At 34.1% G+C, this 22000-nt stretch overlaps 1 protein-coding gene across 1 annotated transcript in view; it reads left to right on the forward strand.

The window, feature by feature from the left end:
- The window catches only part of DPYD (dihydropyrimidine dehydrogenase), an 849503-nt gene that overhangs the window by 369637 nt on the left and 457866 nt on the right, over positions 1–22000 (forward strand). The window contains exon 11 of the mRNA XM_030868763.3: positions 20509–20616. Coding sequence (XP_030724623.1) covers positions 20509–20616 — 108 coding nt within the window. The remainder of the gene's footprint in view (positions 1–20508; positions 20617–22000) is intronic.

A 22000-nucleotide genomic window follows, 5' to 3' on the forward strand; every position in this document is an offset into this window, starting at 1 on the left:
TGGTGTGAGAGGATTAAAAGCCACAACGTTAGGCATGCACCAACATTTCTGAGATTAATCCTTGTTAGAGCAGCCTAGTGGGAATATGTAACTTGATTTTCTGTTTATTGATCAGATGCTTCTTGTTTCTTTTATCATGTGAAATGAAACTCCACAGAGACAATATCATATTGCATTGATATGCTGAATGCAACACAGGATTAGGTTAGTCTCTTAACCCTTTCTACTTTTAACGCCAATTACTATATAAATGCAGGTTTTAAGGAGAGATCTGTGGAAATAGGATACACTCTAAATATTTGTCATTGTGGCCCAAATAATAGATGAGCCATTCATGCTTTTTCTAGTTGTAAACTAATGCTTGAAAGTCATGTTAACAATAAATCTCTGGGAGTATTTACTTTCATTTGGTAGAAGGAGGGAGTAAGGAGTCAGTGAAGTATAGAAGCACGCTGAGATTTTGTTATATATTTTGCTAAGAGGCAAGGGATAGTATTTCTGTGTCTTCTCATTTCTCTGTTACTCCTACCCCTACCCCATCCCACTCCACCTTGTTGCCATGTTAGCATAGAAAATATTTCCTGGCCTCTCATCCTCATATTCACTTTAATTTGGCTAGATCCCAGGAGTGACATTCAAATATTGACTAACCAGCAAAGCATGGGCACAGACCAATCAGGAGGTACATCGGTTATAAAAGATTTGGTGATGAATGACTTGATTGTTTGGCTAAAACTTAGCCTGGCCTAGTGGCCATCTTATCCCTAATTTGTCTAGGTGTCTTAAACCACCTTGGATAATGGCAGTCAATGGATTCTTGGTGATTTCTATCCTATAGGAAGGTTACGAGATAAAGGTAGGAAAGGAGAGAGACCATTCTACCTAAAGCAGCTATACCTACTGATTCTTGTGAATGATTTTTGAGCTGGTAGAGGGGACGAGGTAAGTCAATTAATTGTCTTACTTTTTAAAAAAAAATTTTATTGGAGTATAGTTGATTTACAATGTAATGTTAGATTCAGGTGTATAGCAAAGTGAATCAGTTACACATACATATATCCACTTTTTTTTTGTTTTGGACTCTTTTCCCATATAGGCCATTACAGAGTATTGATAGAGTTCCCTGTGCTATACAGCTTATTAGTTACCTATTTTATATATAGTAGTATGTATATGTCAGTCCCAATCTCCCAGTTTATCCCTCCCTCCCAACCCTTATCACCTGGTAACCATAAGTTTGTTTTTTACATGCGTGACTCTACTTCTTTTTGCGAATGAGTTCATTTGTACCCTTTTAGATTCTACACTCAAGCCATATCATATGACATTTGTCTTTCTGTGTCTGACTTACTTCACTCAGTATGACAGTCTCTAGGTCCATCCATGTTGCTGCAAATGGCATTATTTTTATGGCTGAGTAATATTCCATTGTATATATGTACCACTTCTTTATCCATTCCTCTGTCAGTGGACATTTAGGTTGCTTCCATGCCCTGGCTATTGTAAATAGTGCTGCAGTGAACGTTGGGGTGCATGTATTTTCTCTGATTATGGCTATTGTAAATAGTGCTGCAAGGAACATTGGAGTGTATGTATCTTTTCAAATTATGGTTTTCACCATTGAGAATGATGTTTGCTGTGGGTTTGTTGTATATGGCCTTTATTATGTTGAGGTAGGTTCCCTCTGTGCCCACTTTCTGGAGAGTTTTTTATCATAAATGGGTGCTGAATTTTGTTAAAAGCTTTTCTGAATCTATTGAGATGATCATAAGGTTTTTATTCTTCAATTTGTTACTATGGTGTATCACATTGATTGATTTGCGTATATTGAAGAATCCTTCCGTTCCTGGCATAAATCCCGCTTGATCATGGTGTATGATCCTTTTAATGTGTTTGTGGATTCTGTTTGCTAGTATTTTGTTGAGGATTTTTGGTTCTATGTTCATTAGTGATATTGGCCGGTAATTTTCTTCTTTTGTGATATCTTTGTCTGGTTTTGGTATCAGGGTGATGGTGGGGATCAGGGTGAGCTTGGGAGTGTTCCACCCTGCAGTTTTTTGGAAGAGTTTGAGAAGGATGGGTGTTTTACTTTTTGATAAAGCTACAATATGTTTGTTACTAACTAATACTTCTAAACCATACATACACGTATACATATACAGCTAGGTAAGTAGATATGGAGTTGCTTGTGTACCTGTAGTTGTGAATATGTTTACATGCATCATAATATATATTATACACACACATGTACACACATATGCAAAGTCTATCCTCGGTTAAGAAGAGTTGGGTTCTGGGACTTCCCTGGTGGTCCAGTGGGTAAAACTCCAAGCTCCCAAGGCAGGGGACCTGGGTTCAATCCCTTGTCGGGGAACTGGATCCCACATGCATGCCTCAAGTAAGAGTACACAAGCTGCAACTAAGACCTGGCGCAGCCTAAATAAATAGATTTTTTTTAAAAAACCCAAAACGAAACAAACAAAAAACAAAAACAAAAAAACAAGAGATGAGTTCTGTACATAAGCTGGCATTTACAGTAGTCAAATTATAGCAGTTCTTTTGGTCAGATAGTATAGTACTGTTAAGATATCTAAAAGAAATGTTTTTAGTTCCACAAAGCTTTCCTGAACCAGTGTTCAAGAGGTGCTACTTGATTTTCTTCTAAATGTCCTCTTTTCTGCCCCTTACCCAACTCTGCCAGGTCTGGACTCCGAGTTTCATGCTCTTCTACCTGGATCTGGGTGTCTTTTACTTGAGCACATTGCAATTAGATTTATCATTCTACTTACCACTTGACTGGGTCTGATAGCCCCCAATTTCTTTACCATTTAAGATGCTGGCACATCCCTGAGTTCTTTCTCATTATACCATTAATTTAGCATGGCATTAACTAGGAAAAAAATGAATGCTTGGTGGTATTACTTTCATAGAACAGTTCATTAAAACTAATCAGCTTTGAGCATACATAGAACAGAATTGGACTGAATTGGCCCACTGGATAGGTTAAAATGTTACTATCCTTTTCAAATCAATATACATTTTAACTATCTGGTTAATAGTCATTTTAAGAGACAGAATAAACATAATTTTCCATTACTAAAATTCACATAGAGAAACAGATTCCTTTAGTAATTCACTTCTGTTAGCTGAGGTGGAGTCATTGTTCTTAAAATAAAAATGTCAAGATGATTCCCACTTCTGTTTTCTTGGGTTTTTTTTTTTTTCTTTCCAGAGTTTTCAAGCCAATCAAAATGTCGTGGATTTCATTAAATATTTAAAATCAAATGATAAAATAAATCACTCCTCCCTGGTAAACAGCACCATACCCTGCTTTATTGGTTTTAGAATATCAGTTGTCTACCACTGCCAAATTTGGGCCTTTTGAACTGTGAACCCATTACACAATTAATAAACAGAGAAAAGGCAGCTCCTGTGAAAGGAATCTATATTTATCCTTTACATTTTCACTAGATGTTGATTTCTCTATGGGAGGAAACAGGACAAATGTACTTTTTGCCAGGACTTCATGTAAAAACCTCGTTACCTGCTATATTTTAATTTTTTAGTCTAGAAATACTTGAAATTCACTTATAAATGTGTGCTCTGAGCTGATGACTGATTGAGTCACTCTTGTTTCCTCTCTGCCTAAGGCATAACATATATCCATCCATCCATCCAGTTCTTTACTCCTTCATTCAATAAACATCTATTGACCATCCCCTATATGTAGCTGGTGTTATGATTGACACTTTATGTAATTAATTTCATTTGCTCCCTATAACAGTCTTTCAAGACAAATGTTACTATCTTAATTTTGTAAATAAGAAGGCTGATGTCCAAAAGTTAAACAGCTTGCAAAAGTCAGATTGTTGTCTTCTGCTCATCTTTGTTTCCTAACATGGTCCTTTTTACGTAGGGAGCAGTTACTGAATGTTTATTAATGAATGAATGAATGAGCCAGAATGCAATTTATTATAGCTAACACCTATTTTATACCCATGAAGTACCACACATACTTCCATGTTTGTCTGTGTTCTCTCATTTAGTCATTATAAAAGCTCTACTAAGTTCAGTGCTATTCATGACCTTATACTTGCTTTACGGATGAGGGACCTGCGGCAAAGGTGGCAAATTAATATGCTCAAGATCAAAGAGCTTGGAAGGAGCAGAGCTGCGAATTGAACTTAGGCTCTGCCTTTGGGGTCCGTGTTCTTCACCAGCTTGCTCTGTTTGTTTGTTTTTGTCTAGCACAGTACATGATGCATCATGAATGCTCAAAAACTGCTGCAATGATGGTGGTGATGATGTGGAATGGGAATTTTTGTCTGATGTATTGAAAATGCTATTTTATAGGAACTAGGGAATTTTCAAATTACAGTTGCCTGAATTGTCCCTGTAAACTGCAAGAACACTTTATTTTTAACAATAAAATATACTCTTTCTTATTTTCATAGAAAAATAAGAATATTTCTGCATTTGTTTGTAAATGCATTATCATATATATGTATGTGCATAGAGAGAGAGAGACATGGGTATAGATATAAAGATATAAAACTAACAAACTGGTGATGTCTTTTCTTCTCGTATCAATTTGCAATTTAAAGTTCCCAAAATGTAACAGTGTACCTAAATGTAGGGATTTGAAAACAACTAATCATGATTATTTTAAATGATGATTTTTGTAAATTATGCGTTCTTTAATTGCTTAAACATAAAGATTTTCACACAAAGAAGTCTGGCACAAAATTATAATCTTTCTAAGGAAATTCAAGATAGAAAAAGTGATTCCACTTTAAATCATGTAGCAATAAGACAAGTCACTATAAAGTCTGTTTCTGTAGGCAGTTGATCATATGTCCACAAAGACAGCTTTGCTTTTTAACCCATTGTGTACACATTTTTCAGTATTTAGCTCTGTCGATAGAGGACCCTGGAAGCAGTGAGGGTAATGAGGAGGAATGATAGTTTAGATGTATTCTTTCCTGGAATGCCAGTTGAATTAAATCTTTCATTACCACTGCAGACATACAAATCTATACTCTCCTTTCAAGATGAATCCAGAATCAGGAGTCTGCATTCTTTTATTCTTGGTCAGGAGATTAAAATTGATCACAGACCACACAAGGGAGTCGGCTGTAGTATCACAGCTCAATGCGGTTAACGAGGACAGCGCTTGCCTTCTGATCTCCTTAACTGTGCACTTACAAGTTACAAATATTATTGATTCCAGGGGTCATCTGAGGCTGTGGGCAGGTTGTGTGACTTGACAATATTTTGCTGTTTTTTAAGGGATAAGAGCTATGAGCCTTGATAGCAACTGGGACAGGGATAGTTTAAATTTGACAAATGAAGATTTATACTTTTTTGAGCTGGCAAAATCCTTCATGTAGAAATAATGAATGAAAATTTGAGAGTTGATTTAACATAGGTCAAATGACTCACAGTGAAAGAAGGAAAATAACGCTTTCATTATTACCCTTTCAACAAAATGAATTGATGATAGGTTTGTCATTGTAGATCTGTGCTTTAAACAAATGAATAATGCTTAGAAAATCCTTTTTACAAGACATCATGTAAATTTAAGTAGGCATAGTTTACCTAAAATCTTTGAAAATGTAGCGTAGGTGGGATATGTGAATAATTACCTGCTAATCTGTAAAGCATGTTTTTATCTTTCTTATGAATAAAACTACTGTATTAACATTCAGAAAATTTAAGGTGCCACAGATCATTGTATGCTAAATTTTCAAAGACTAGGTTATGGTTCCTTTTCTTCCCCTAATAATAAAGATTATAGACTATCCTAAACATATATTCTATGTAATGGTGGAAGAAACACTGTATTTAAGAGCTTTTGCTGGATTAATTCTGGCTTTGGCACTTACTAGCTATGGGACTAGCTGTGGGCTTCAGAAAGCTTGTTTCACTGCCTTGAACCTCAGTTTGCTCATTTTTTGAATGGTCATAAAGATGCCTAGCCGATAAAGCTGTTGTGGAGCTCCAGTACACAAGAATTATTGTTAAGTGGCAAAACACGCTACAAACGTTAACTCAAAATATTTATTACTACTGAGCTTATATGAAGTTGAACCTGAATTTAGGACAGGGGGTGCTGAAGAGAGCTTCTGAACTGCATTCTGTCTCCTCTCCTTCATAATCTAGAGTACACTGGCAAGACAGCAAGTTAGACTCAAAAGTGTTCATCGAGGCTAGAATTTACAACTATTGGATTAGATGAAATTGCTGATATTGGTTTTACATGAACCATGCTCTAAGCAGCATAACTCAAACAGCTTAGCAGTAGACTATGACTTCTTTAAAAAAAACTGAAAATATTTATAAGAAATGACCCTAATATCATATTTCAGAAACTGAAAAAAAAAAAAATCAAACATCGACTGCTCACTTCATTAAACCACAGGCATTTGGGATAGAATTCATTATTCTATGTTGACTTTAAAACGTGTAAGATTTTTATTGATGATGTCAAGATATATGCTTTTATACCATGGTTAGAGTGGTTCAGGCGCTTTTGAGTATAATTTAGTTTTTGATTTTGTGTATATTGCACAGTTCATAGGGAATTTAAATCATTTCCAAAGAGCAACCCAGAATTTCAATTTGATCTCCCTGATTAATCCACCATCCACTGTTACTGTAGTTTCTTCACCTTGTAGTAGTAAAAGAGAAGATGATACTCTTTGTCTATGTAATAGACTCCATTATAATGAAAATATTTTCAATTATTATTAAATTTCTTATGTCTGTATAATGCTTCGTGATTCAAGAGTTCTTGGAAAAGCTCAGGGGACGAGGTACTAAAAGCTTCAGTTTACAGAAGTAAAAGCTAAGGTACAGAGAAATAGGCTAATTTGCTACACATCACACAGCAAGTAGGTGGGGGAACTGAGAGCAAACATAGGTGTTGCTACCTTGGCCATGTATTTCACCTGTCTGGGAGTCATTATTTGGTTTTCCTTTCAGAAGTCAGAAAAATTTGTTGCAGGGTGAACCACATATCAGTGGGCCCTTTTGTGGGATTTCCAAACCTACTAGAGGTGGAACAACAGCTCCCTAATTCAAAGCTTCAGTTTTGATGAAATTCTTTAAGAAGCCCTCCTAAAGGCAGTTTTTTTTTTTTTTTTTTTCGGTATGTGGGCCTCTCACTGTTGTGGCCTCTCCCGTTGCGGAGCACAGGCTCTGGACACGCAGGCTCAGTGGCCATGGCTCACGGGCCCAGCCGCTCCGCGCCATGTGGGATCTTCCTGGACCGGGGCACGAACCCGTGTCCCCTGCATTGGCAGGTGGACTCAAACACTGCGCCACCAGGGAAGCCCCTAAAGGCAGTTTTTAATCAAACAAATATTATACAAGCTAAGCTACATCCATTTTCTGTTATTCGTTCAGAATTTAATTAATGCAGAGTTGCCATTGTTGACTAATTCTTTCTTCTTAAGAATGCATTTTAGTATGAATATATTCTCCACTGATACTGATTCCTAGAAAGGCATGTGTTATGTTTCTCTTCTAGCAAAATCTTTTCATACTTTGGCAGGCATTACCACTAGAATACCTTGCAGTGTGGGTGTCAGTATAGGGTTTATCCTGTTTCCTCTTCCTCTTCTGATTTGCCTCATTTAAATTGATTTTCATAGTTACAATACATATATTTCTATTTTGTTGTTTTTGTTCTCTTTTATGTTCTCTCTCAATAAATCTCCGTTAGCTATATTATCTCCAAAAACAATTAATTAATTAATACTTTTATTTCCAAAATAAAAGTGACCTTGCACTATACTTAAAATTCAAGAAGGATGAGTCCTAAAATCAAAAGTACTCTTTAAACGCCTGTTTCTTGGTACATTTTTATGCACTGGAGATATATATATATACACATGTATATATATCTATAAAGTCTGAACTGATACCTCTCTTCTCTTGGCATTCAGCATACTGCTTTCTCCTGCCTCTCATGACTGACTGATCCCTCCTCAATTTCTGTTTGGGCTCCTTTTCCTCTTTCTTCCTTTAAATGTTGTTATGTTATCTAGGGCTCCACTGTTGGCTGTCTTTTCCTCAGGATTAGCTCATTAGCATTCATGGCTTCCAGTACAGTCTCTTTGCTGATACTTTTCAGATCTGTTGGTCCAGACCAGATTTCTCTCATGAGCTTCAGCCTTGAAATTTTACTTGTTAATTATCTGTAGAATGACTCTACTGGATATCCCACACTCCATTAAATATGTTCGAAGTGGAACAATACTGTTGCCCTAGCATCTGCTCCTCTTCCACTGTCCTGAGCCACAGTCAAGCACACCACTGTTGAGGAACCCACCGAAACAGGAAGCTGAGGCTCAGCTGTGACCCTTCCTTTCTCTCTACACTTTTCAACCGCGAGGTGCCAAATCCAATGAAATTAGCCCTTAAAGACCTTCAGGATATGTTTTTATTCTCCTGTATGTATCCCCACTGTCAGTATCTTAGTGTGAATCAATTCTTTTTTTTTTTTTCCCCCATTAAAGTTACTGTAATAGGAGAAGAAAGTGAAAACATACCTCTAAGGAATCCAGAGGCACAGTTTCAAATCCCATATACAGAATTTCTTTGAAGTAGTAAAATTTTATTCGAAATTTGCATTTCATTCCTCAGCATCTCCATTTTTGTCTTAATATAAACACCATAATTTAAAGTACTTATCTTTGATTGAAATTGTTGACCCAGGAAAGTAGGCTGTGTTTGTACTGAGGCTGTGGACACTACCTGTAATGCCATGTTAGTGGAGGTTACTAATAATCCAGGTTGAGAAGTACAAGGTTAGTGTTCCTGTCTTATCCGGATTTATGCAGCATCCCCTTAAATGATCTAGTTCCTTCATTCTCACTGTCTGCAAATCCGGTCTACATACTGATACCAGTTTGTCCTTGTTAATATACAAAGCTGACTGTATCATTTCTCTGCAGTGTTTTCTCTGGGTAAAATCCAAACTCCTTGGTGTGGCTTGCATGGCCTTTTATGGTCTGGGGCCTGCTTATCTGTCAATTTCAAATTTTGCTATTCCCTCTCTCCTATCTGCTCCCCTGACCACACCCTAGTTTCATTCAGATTGAACTCTTACCCCTTCACACCTTTGTATATGTTGCTCATTCTTCCTCTTTCTTTTTCTACCATGGGAAACATTCATCTTTCAAGACTGAGCGTAAGTATCATTGTCACCAGCTGAGGTGAACTGTGTTTTGTAAGGGCTCCTGTGCACTTACCTATGCATCCGTTTGTCATAGCACTTATCTTGCTTTCTTCTATTTCTGATTATATGTTCTTCTCCCACTAGATTGGAAGCTATTCATCTCTGTATATCCCAGGTACCTCTGTATCCTAAGTACAGTAGGCACTCAGTAGGTATTAATGAATAAGTGCTTAAATAAATGAAACATCCAAAATTTCTTTTTCCATCTTATCTTAATAACAATTAAAAATCACAACTAGTATCCAAATTTGAAAGTTGAACAGGATAGACTGTAGTTTTGCTTGGCTTTTTTAACTAACAGGAATTTCAGAACTGGATATGTAGTGAATATACATTGAATCTGCCAAGTTTTATATGGTTAATCACCAATATCAAAGGAAATTTCAATTGGCATTAAGTTTTTAAAATTATCTGTAGTTTTGGTGGTTGTTGTGGTGTTTTATATTAAAATTATGTAAGTGTTAAGAAAGAAAAATATCGAGGAAGGTACAAGTATGAAAGTAATAGGATTTTGGAAGTTAAAATACATAAAAGCCAATTCATTTACTAGTATTTACCACATGCTAGTCACTGTGGTAAGCATTTATCATATTATTGAGATATATTATCTAAATTAATTTACCTGATTTCATAGATAAGGAAATGGAGACTTGAAATTTAAGTAACTGTGATTATGCAGGTTATACAGCCAATATTACCGTGGAGTAATAACATGAACATAGTTATGTCTGACATCAAAACTATAACTTTATTTTACCAAACCTTAATATATTTACAAAGTCTTATATAAAATGGTATTTGTTCATGATGCGTAACAGTTGTCAGGTGTGGATAATTACATTGCATTTGAGACCACACTCCATGCACTTGGAATGGCAGCTGGATAAGTGGTATGGTATAGTTGAATTAATCTTAGTCAATGTGATTCTTTAACCATTTTTGAGTCACAGGCTCCGTAGGGGGTATAATGAAAGGTATGGACCCTCTGTACACATACACAATAAAATGTACACATGTACAAAGATACGTTTTCATAGTCTTGGATTCCTAGAAAATCACAGGCAAGTTTCAGAATTTGGTTTCTAGATAATCTGCCTATTTTGTGGATGAACAAACTGAGGTTCAAGGTCAACTATATGTTTCTGAAATGGTTGACCATGTCTATCCATCAAGAGTGTCTTTGGAAAGTGATTACTTTGTGGAATTTTCTGAATTCCTAGAAAAGTATTCTAGTTTCAAGACTCTAACTCAGCAATGTATCGGTAATACTGAGCACATTCCAAGTATATTTAATCATGGAAATAATTTAATATTTTTCTTATTGCATACACATTTCTTTAAAAAATCTACTAAGATAAGTATTTTCTTGTAAGATTTATAAAAACCACAGCAGTGACTTAGAATAAGATCAATAAATTTGCACAGAAATGTATCATTTGAGTAAAGAACAAAATGCATAATTAAAAGGTAAAAGAATTATATGGTAGCAAAACTAATATCTATATTTTCTATGTGTAAATTTAAGTTGTTTCAGCAATATAGAGCTGTACTATGCTTACTTGTCCACATAACAGTTCTATAAGGAAATGCATTTTGTAATTCTTCTAATTTTAAAGATGAGAAAACTGAGGTTTAAAATTTAATGACTTAGGCATGAGCTTATAGCTAATAGCTAAAAAGTAAAGGTCAGGAGGCCATTAGAAGTCTTTTGATTCTGAATCAGGCAGCTCTCCATTGTTTCACAGACATGCCTGGGGAGAATCAGGTAGATGCAGAAACAAGTTTCAGCAGCTGAGAGAGTCACCAAGCACATTTGGTGCATGATCTTTATTTTAAGGCCTGCCACTTGCTTCCTCAGACTTGTATTGTTTCACTTTGCAGAGCTCTGAAGGCCAGAGCATACTTGGGTAATTCAGAATGATTCTTAGCTTTCATTTCAGTTTTAATCCATGACCTCAACTCTTGCATTGTGTTTCACTCTTTTTATTTCAGTACTATAGCAAAGATTAGTTTGGCTTTAAAGAAAACAGTTTAACTGCATTATCTATTATAAATGCATATTATATTAAAAATTTTTACATAAAGTTTTTGATATACAGAATACTTTAGCCTCACAATATAGCTGTAAAATTCATTAGAACGATTACAAATAAAGAGGTTACCAGTACGTATATTTAAGAATTTATTTGAGTAAAAAATTTAGAAGTACAATTAATAAATACCTTTGAGAAAGTAGTTAATACAATACAATGAATGTATGGTACATTTACTGGTGATTAACACATTAGTAATACTTTTGAGATTACATTTTTAAAGGGGTGTTCTCCCTTCTACAGAATGTGTGTTTACGGTGGCAGCTTTAATGCTATTTCCTGCTGTGCAGTTCAATAAAGTATGGTTTTAGGTGGTTGGTTGAGGGTTTTTTCCGTAATGTATGTCGATGGAGATAAGTGTTTTAATTACTTTTTTAATGTCTGTGCTTTTGTATTTTTCTCCTCTCTTCTCTTTTATTTCCTGCTGTTGAGATTACTGCCTCATCTCCACAGCAGGTAGCTGTAGCAAATTTGTTTTCTTTGTAAGCCTGGTAGATTTATTTTGTAATATAACTGTTCCTTTTTAGTATTTTATTATTAATGATTTCTTTACTTTGGAATATAGTATACTTACATAGTGCTAAATAGTAATTTTCTAACACCATCTAAGAATTCCAGTCATTAAGAAAAAAAAATCTTCCCCTGAGGCATATTCTTTGAATTTTTTTGCTTACCCTTACTTCATGATGTGAGGATTAAAATTTAAGGAAATTGTTTTATAGCAAAAGCCAAATGAGAATGAGAAACAGAGAAAAGAGAAGGGAGGAAAACAAATAGAAAAAGCCCAAGAGATAAAGCACACTTTAATAAATAATACCAAAAATCAAAGGGATATGTATAATTTTGTGACAGAAAAAGAAAATTACATTAACATGTTTTCTAGAAGAGGGATTTTAATGAGATCTTATTTTTATATTAAAATTAAATTTTAATTAGTAAAATAACTTCTGCTAATTACAAGAAAATTGGATTACAAAAATATAAAGAAAAATAGTTCAGCTTCTTTTTTTTGGTCCAGAATTTTGTTGTTTTGTTTCCTTCATATGTCCCTTTATATAGAAAGAACAATAGATAAGGTGGATCCTGAATATAGAAGTTATTTATCAGGAAAGTAGAAAACACTCAAGGATATTTTATCTGTCTTTGAGTTCTTGGACAATATTTTATTAATTAAAATAAGGTCTCTCTCTCTCTCTATTTTTTCCAAACGTGTAAAAGGAGTAAAAATTATGAGACTACAAATGCATAGTGAATCTTATTCTCATTTTGTTATATGAAATTGCTAGATATTTTATTACAGATTAAAAATCCTCTAGAAGAATTTTAACCACTTAGATTCAATTTACTTCACATGTGTTGATCTTGTGAACACATTGCTTTATTAATATGTTTATATTTTCTGTCACCATGAAAACTCTAAATTGGAGCCTGATATTAAGCTCTAATATGAAATTTTATGAACTGATCTCGTTGGTATAATAGAACTTATACATATTTTCTACATGAAATCATAGAAGCAAACTGAAATACGTTTGTAACTTCATAGGAATTATTGCATTTGTTTATTTTATTCTCTTCTCCAATGCTTTTAAAATTATACTGTTTTCATAATTAAATACAAAAAGAAGATCTTAGTTCAGCGTCTCTCCGATTTTCAAAATTGTATGAGTGTTCTTTACTCCTCTTAGGTCTGGATGTCATTATTGTTATATGTTTCTGTATAGAAAAATACCTTGTGTAATGGGAAAAAATATGATTTGAGATGGTGATTTCATTCATAACATTTTTTAAGAGTCTTCATCTTGTTATGCTCTAACGAATTATGTGATCCATACAATTTATTCTTGTGGTCATATATATATAGAGAGAGACTAGACAGTAGTTATACAGAACAGATATTTAATGGGGATTTGAAAAATCAATGAAATGAATACTATTGTGATATATGGTGATCTGATTTCATATGTGTTATATTGAATCACTCCACTCTTTCTGAATTCAGTCTGAACACCCAAGAGCTAAACGCATTTACAGTGGGTTGTCAGAAAAAGATGGGGAGTTTTATTGAGAAAAGAATCACAATAGGGCATCATTGATCTGTTCTCTTTCTAATCCATATATAGATCTTAGAATGATAACCCTTACGGCACTGTTTTCCCTTGGAAGTAAATCCTTTGAGTCATATAAGTGATCTTTAAGTGACAGATGAAGAACTTGATAATCCATTGTGAAATTGTAGAATGCTTATTAGGCCCTTGAAAAGAATATTTTATTTCCATATTGTAATCTCAACTGTTTGGGCTTGATATTGAAATAGTTTACTTTTTCTAGTAAGTATATAAACACATATATCCATAATACATGTATTTATGAGTTATACCTACATTTACATATCTATGTACAGCCATTTAAATATCTTCTTATGATTAATTGCAGTATCTTCTGTTTGTGAAAGTGTATACTATGAATCTTTTATAATGTGAGTCTTTATTTTCCGTAGTTTTTATATTTTACCCAAGACAGTAATAATGATTTACATTTGAATGTTTTTTAGATTTACCAGAGTGCTTTTATGTGTACTTTTCCACCTCATTTCAGAGCAACCCTGTACATAAGTCAGAGATATCTTCGTTCCAATCAAGGCAGTTAGCTCGATTTACTGTGGTAATCATTTTGCAATATATACAAATACTGAATCTTTATGTTGTACACCTGAAACTAATATATGTCAATTATAGCTTAATAAAACATAATTAGATAAAATAAAGGAATTTGACAGCCACAGTATTAAAAGTAATTTTACCCAAGTACAGCTAGAAAGGGGATATAATGAGACTAGAACCCAGTTCTCCAGACTCCTAGGTCAGTGGTCTCTGAGGCAGGATGTTAACTAACTGCTGCAATTTGAATGATGCCTTAACCAATAGAGGGTCTTAACCTTGCTATTTCCTGATCTTGAAGCACGTATGGTTTGCGTCCATTGTAGTCTGTAGAATGAATGAGGTTAGAGGAATACCCTTGTCTTACCACAACCTTTCATTCTACCAAATCTGTCCAACACTGACTGCTTAAATGTGCAACAGTGTGAATGTGTATATGATGGATTAGATGAACATTTAATTTATGTCTATCCGAATGTGTCCCTTCATTATATCAAACAAAGGCTTTTAGGGAGAGAATGCAAATAAAAGGAAATGTTTATTTCACATCTATGCAAAGAGCTTTACATATATTGTTTTCATTTTACTCTCCTAACAATCCTATGATGAGGCTGCTGCTGCCCAGAAAGAATAATTTACTTGCCCAAGGTCAATGGCTAGTAAGAGCTAGAATGAGAATTTTAACACAGAAAGTTTTAGAGCTTTCACTCTTATTCAGTACGCTGTATTTACAAATGATAGAAATAAGTCAGTTGGCATTAAGATATTTTTAAAAGATTTAATAAACAAAAATAAAGAAAAACAATGGTTACACAGGGACATTTCTTACAAAGATACAACTGCATAGCTGTGGTAGATAGCCTCATGTCCCTTAGTGAGGGTTTGTTTAATGAATCCATGTTTAATCTTCACATGTTAATATTCTTCCTCATGCAGCACCATTCCCCAAACCAGGCTTAGCAATGAGGATTGAGATCACACAACGTGCTTTCTTCTTTGAGAAGACAGCAAAATCTCAGACACAAAAGTACTTGGAAAAGTGAAAAACTTAGGACATTTGCCATCAACTACATTTTGCTGTGCTCAGCCAGTAAACTTGAGAGTAGGACATAATCAGGGGGATTTTATATGTCTACTAAAATCTTCTTATTGAAAAAGCACTCGTGTGAAATAACAAGACAGTATACCTGCAGAGAGAGTTCAGAATACTAGAACGTTGCCCATTTCCGTAAGCCCGGAACCTGAGGCAGTCTCACAATGTTCTGTGCTGTCTTCTCCACTTCTGTGGGATGTGTGAGGCTGTCTCCCGTGACATGTCTGTCTGATCACCATCTTCCGCATGACGGCTTAGCTGTCATTCAAGTGAATGCCTTCAAGAATGAGAGGCGTCACACAAATTGTTGCTCCATTCAATTAACACTGAATGAGTTGACCCAGTAAAGTAACACATGCAGACATTATAAAATCTGAGAAATTCTTAAACACATCCTACAATAGCTATGAAGACTGAGCCTTAGAGACTTATTCCTCATCTATTACTTACTAGATGATAACACAAAACAGAATATTTAATATCTTCTTAATGTTAATTGAAGTTGTGCAGAACTTAATATGAGTACAAAGAATTTACTAAATACACTGCTGTTTTATATTCTGTAGTTGTTTCAGAGGGAGGTGCTTTGGAAACAAAGCAAAGATACAGATTTCAAATAATATCAAATATTGAAAAATAACCAGCAGATACCCAAGGGGAATGCAGTTAAGAAGGAAGACATTTTAGAGAGGAATTGTGCTAGAGAAAAGAATCGCAAAACAAAGATGCAGCCCAGAGAAGCAACCAGTCTTTTCTCTACAACTAGATTGGAACATTCTGTGTTGTATGCGTATCCATAGCCTTACAGTGAAACTTAATACATATACGTTGAATGATTACTTTAGACATCACTTGTTATGTAGCAACACATTATAACAGGGCTTAATTATAACCTTATACATGGCAAAGGCAGCATTTTGAAGTTAAAGCATACACTCTACAGCCAGACCATCCAGGTTAGAAATTGGCATTACTACTTACTTGTTCTATGACCTTCAGCGAAGTTACTTAATCTTTATGTGCCTCAGTTTCCTCATATCTAAAATGCAGATAATAATGCGAGTTGTCTTTTGGAGTTGTTTTGAGAATTAAATGAGTTAGTATATAAAAATCACCTACCTATATGTCAGGCACTTAAAACAGTGCCTATAAGTAATCAATACATGTTAAGTTAGATTTTCTGTAGTATAAGCAACATTTTATTTCTTTCTTTTCTTTTTGGAGAACTTGAAAATGATAATCTTTCAGTACGTCTTAAGAAGGTGTTCCTTTGTATACCTTTGTATAAATGCATGCTGAAACACCAAAAACTTCAGTAACTATTCTAGGGGAACAAAGAAACTATCTGGCCTCCTTGAAAGACAAAGAACACTATACGTATATTACCCTGAGCTGTTTTGTTTGTCAAATCTTTGTCAATTCCTCTTTATTCATAAACCTCCTTCTTCCCACTGAAAGGTGAATTAAAAAGTCATTTCAGTGTCATTTTGAAATCATCCTGGTATAGACACATACCTTATTTATTAATATGCCACCTACTCTCAGGGAAATCTTCCTTTGATAGATGGGTATTTGCAAGTTTCATTATCTTTCATATTTCACTTAAGGTTGCTTCATTTTTCTTCTTTTGTAGCACTTTGTTTAAATTTGCTAAGGTTTTAATACCTTACTTTGATTTAAGATTTATTCTTCCTTGCCACGGCATGTGGAATTTGAAATAAAAATTATAAACTACAGAATAATAAACCTATCTTAATATTAATAGATAGTGTTTATTGAGCATTCACTATGTGCCAGGTCCCAATGCTTTATATATATATGTATGGATAGATAAATAGATAGACACATCTATGAGAGAAGAGAAATATAATTATTATCTCTGTTTTAGAAATGCAGAGGTAGAAGATCAGAGCAATTAATTAATTGTTTCAGGGCTCTCTAGAAAGATAAAGCCTTTAAGAGATATATAAAATAGATAGATAGATAGATAGACAGATAGATAGATAGATTGAGTGGTATGATTTATTTCAAGGAATTGGCTTATGCAATTGTGAGAGCTGTCAAATCTAAAATCTGTAGGCCAGGCCAGCAGACAGACAGAATTTGTTCTTCCTTAAGGAAACCTCAATTTTTTCTTAAGACCTTTGGACTGATTGGATGAAGCTTATCCAGATTATTGAGGTAATCTCCTTTACTTAAAATCAACTGATTATAGATATTAACCACATCTATAAAGTGCCTTCACAGTAATACCTGGATTAGTGTTGATTGGATAATTTGATGTGTGTACTTCGCTATGTACACATAAAACTAACCGTCATAGGAACTTACAGAAGATCACAATCAGATAAATGGGAGAGGTAGAACTCACACCAAACTCTGTCTGATGACAAAGACCCTGTTCCTAATTACCCAGCAGCATCATAGTTAGCAGAGAATAGGGTACTTCTGCCAGCTGGGCTGGACTGCCAAAGAGTATGTGAGCAGAGCTTCAGATACATGGTCCTAATAGATGATCTGCCACCCAGGTAGGGGAGAAGCGCTCCGTGGACACTGGGAATCTAAAAGTGAGCATGACTTGAGGTGTGGCTAAATAGGCTGCAGAGATAACCCAATCATAATCATCCCATCCAGTTACTGGCTCATTTTTCCTGTCCTCAAGCCAGTATCTATAGGTCAGAACATTTAGCTGGTGCCCTCTTGAACATTTACAGGGAGAATCTGACCCAGTAAATGTTAAATTCATTATAGTGATAAATGCAGAGTGGGGTGAAAGCACAGGAAACTCAGTTGTCCTTGTCAGTGTATGACTCAAGTGAAAAAATGAAATTTAAATTTTACCGAAGCTTTTTTCTTGTGAAATAATTCTTGCAGGAGAGAAAACATCATCTCTATGGGTCAGGTGGTGTGTTTAATACGAATGCCTTGCATTTCTTTATATAACAGTTATTTTAGCAGTGGGTCTATAGAAAATAAGCACAGATGTAAATCTCCCTTTTACCTTAACCATGGCAAGTAATGAAAAGGCTCAGATTAGGGATTAGTAAAGGAAGGATCTTAGACTTCATTCCCAGAAACTGTAGAATTCTTATCCACCACTTATATTCTCTGTGCTTTGTTTTTGATCTGTCTTAAAGGTTTTTGCTTATCACATCACCTTGAAATTGCAAAACCCTTCACATTGTTTTCCTTGTTGTGTTTTTTTAACAGGAAAATGAAGTACCATAGAACATATGCAGTCTCTATAGTATAGTAATATCAAAGGGGAGACAGGTCCTTATTATTTAAAAATATATATTTTATATATATATATAAAATGACACATGTTGGTTTGACTAATCAAATGTAGCTTAAACTACAATCATCTTTTAACAGCTTTCAAGAAAAATTGTTTTGTCATTAGAATCTTCAAGTACATATTCAGCTATATTTATGTAACTGTAACCACCCCCATCTCAGCCCTTTGAAAAGAATTACATTAATATATATAACCACACATTTATGTAATAATTTCCATGTTACAAATAGACTAAGGGATATTCCTCTGTGTCAGAAAATGAAGAAATAAAATTATCCCCATTTTGTTTATAGAGAAGCCAGAGCAAAGACCAGTCAAATGACTTGCCTAACTTTCTTAGATAATTAAAATAATTTTTAAAAAATGGTCTTAAAATAACCTAAAAACAAAGGGCAAATCTTTTGGGGGGGGAGGAAATGAAAGAGGTGCTAGACAGGAAAGAAAAATGTTTGATTTAATTTGAAGGGACAGCAGTGGTTTATTGCTGGCTATGCACTCAATCCACCAGCACCTTCAGTTTTCAGGTCAGATACAGTATCAACCTTATCGCACACAACAAACTCATCTCCTGGGCCATACTTTTTACTCTGTGTGTCTACCAGCAGCTACCATTGGCTTTCATTTAACTATGAAATAAACTACTATTTCTCTGGAATGGCCTATTGGTAGACTGAGATTTGGATAGTAAATAACATTAAACTATAAATTTCCCCCTTATGGAATTGAGATGAAAAGCTTTCCTGTAGTGGGGTGAAAGCTATCAGATTTGCTTCATTTGTAGTTTGAAAGCATTTTAACCAACTATTCATATTCTTTTCAAAATGTTGGCAATTATTTCCTAACTAGTTGATACATGCATGTTATAGAACATTTGGAAAATAAGGAAATAATTTTTAAAAACCCAGAATATCCACAATCCCACCACCAGAAATGATTACTGTTCAGATTATATAGTTTATATATTTTTATAAAACTTAAATCATACTATACACAGTGTTTTATGTCCTGCTAGTTTATTTAACACTGTATTTTGACTACAATCTGTTACCACATTTTTCAAATGTTTGTTTTAATGGCTGCATTTTGTTCTGTCATTTTTTCATGTCTTAAAGTAAAACTGGATTATTCATTCTGTTGGCATTTTGATATTCCTCCACCCTTTCTGTTTCTCTCTTATCTTTTTTTTGCACTGACCATTTTTGTACATCAAACCTTTATTTGCATGTCTTAGTATTTTCTTATGATAGCTTCAAAACTGTTTTTTAGAATTAGGCACCAGTTTCTACCAAATTTCTACCAAAAGAGCATAACAAATCTCATCTTTAACCTTGCCATATAGTGTAATTTTCTTAAACCCTTTACTTTTTAGTAGAGGAGAAATCATATCTCATTGTTTTAACTTGCAGCTCTTAAATTACTAGGGGATTTAAGATTTTTGGTGCTTATAAACTATGTTTTTTGTTATCCCAATTTTTGTTACCCTTTGCTTATGCTTCTATTGAAAAGTTAATATGTTCCTCATTAAAACTGAGAAATGTCTTTATGTAGAAAAGACATTTTATTTGTTAAAATATTCTTCTAGCTAATCACTTGGCATTTAATTTGTTTATAATATTTTTGAAGTGTAAAACTAGCTGAATTTTTGTGGTAAAACACTTTTTTTTCCTTCGAAATTTTTTAGTCTCCCCCCACCCCCTTAGAAAGACCTTCCATATTCAGGAACTAGATAAACATATATCCATATTTTCTTTTAGGTTTTGTGATGAATTTTTTATATTTAGCACTTTAATACACCAGAAATTTACTTTTATTTATGACATGAGGAAAGAATATAACCTGATTTTCCCCTTAACACTGTATGTGAGTATCCATGTTTCTGTATATGTACATGTGCGCATGAATGTGTGATTTATGATGTATTCTTAGTTATGTATTAAAGGTATACTCTGAGGTCTGTTACATTGTGTTATGTACATTCTTTTATGTTAATTTGCTTATAGATTTTTTTTCCTCTAAGAACCACATTATCTTAATGATTACAGCTTTCTACTTTCTTTCTAATAGTCAGTAGAAAAAGTCAGTCCTCCTTCTAATGACATTTTATAAATTTTTTTACTTAGGTTTGCCAGAACCCAAAAAGGATCACATCTTCCAAGGCCTGACACAGGACCAGGGGTTTTATACATCCAAAGACTTTCTGCCACTTGTAGCCAAAAGCAGTAAAGCAGGTATCACATACTGTCTTCTGTTTCTAATGTTACCTATGTTGTTATGTGTATTATGAATATATATTAAGTCCAGGCTCAGTAGGAAATTGTCCAGATCTCCAGTTCATCCTTTTATAACACCAATGTAAAATGAAAAAAAAAAAAAATCTGACATTACTGTTAGCCAGAATCATCTATTTGTCCATCCTCCCAATCAAACATCATCATAAGGATTTTTCACTGTGTTGTATACAGGTCTAAACTGCATTATGAAAAGTTGCTTCAAAATAAGAGTGTCCTTAACAAACATCAGAAGATGTTCTTAAAAGAAAAGGCAGGAACTTCACTTTGGGAACTGTTTTACTTTTTGTTTAAAATAGGACAAGTGATCATGTCTTCCATGATTTGTATCCACACCAGCAGAAAGATTCAGTCTCTTCTTGAACCACAGTTTTATGAAATTAAAACAAAACACTTTGATGGATACCCTAATACCTAGTCTCTGTGTGAAATCACTTCACACACCAAAGGAAGAACAACTGGAAGCTATGCCTGTCCTCTGCTTTGACTGGGCTAGAATCATCATCTTAGTCTTAAAGAAGCTATAATATATTCACTAAAACCCGATAGTCAAACTCCTTTAAATATATATTTTTAAAGAATTCTGAACTTCAGATATTCTAACATCAGTTACATATGGAAAAGATAAGAATCTACATTTATTCTCCTAAAATTGAAAAAGATTAGAAACTTTCTCTCTTAGATCAATCTGTAGAACTTTACAGCTAAAGTTGTGTAACATCTTCGTCCTCTTCCTTCCAAGAGAACACGATGCTTGCTAGGGAAGATCATTGTACACATAGCATGTATTTGAGAATTACAAAAGGCTAATTATGTAATCCCAAATACAAACTCTTTCAAGCAAAATGATTATGCTATCTGTGGTGACATTTCAAAAATTATAGTAATTTATCTTGTCAACAGTTTTATTTAATCCAATAATACAGCGCTACCTATACATAACGAACACCTGCATTTTACTTTTTAAAGAATCTTCATGTGGACATCAAATATTCATATAAATGCTGTTGAGAAATGTTCACTTGGAGAGTCATATTTCTTTTATTGCTCAGTTTTACAAACAAAACCAGGAAAAAAGCAGTGAAAGGGAGAAAGTTTTATTTTAACTATTTCAAGAAAATAGTTCTCAGAAATTCTTCAGTTACATAAAGGGAACGTATTCAGCATGTTAATTTTCCAAATTTACTAAATATACTATACAGCAGGGCTATATGTTAGAAATCTTATAAGATGATTTCTAAATAAAAGGTTTTAATGAAATATTGCAAATTATTAACTCAGATCACAAGGATCACTTTTTTTCTTCTAACAAACAAATTTAATG

Source organism: Globicephala melas, chromosome 1 (assembly GCF_963455315.2).
Source record: "Globicephala melas chromosome 1, mGloMel1.2, whole genome shotgun sequence".
Classification (NCBI taxonomy): Eukaryota; Metazoa; Chordata; class Mammalia; order Artiodactyla; family Delphinidae; genus Globicephala; species Globicephala melas.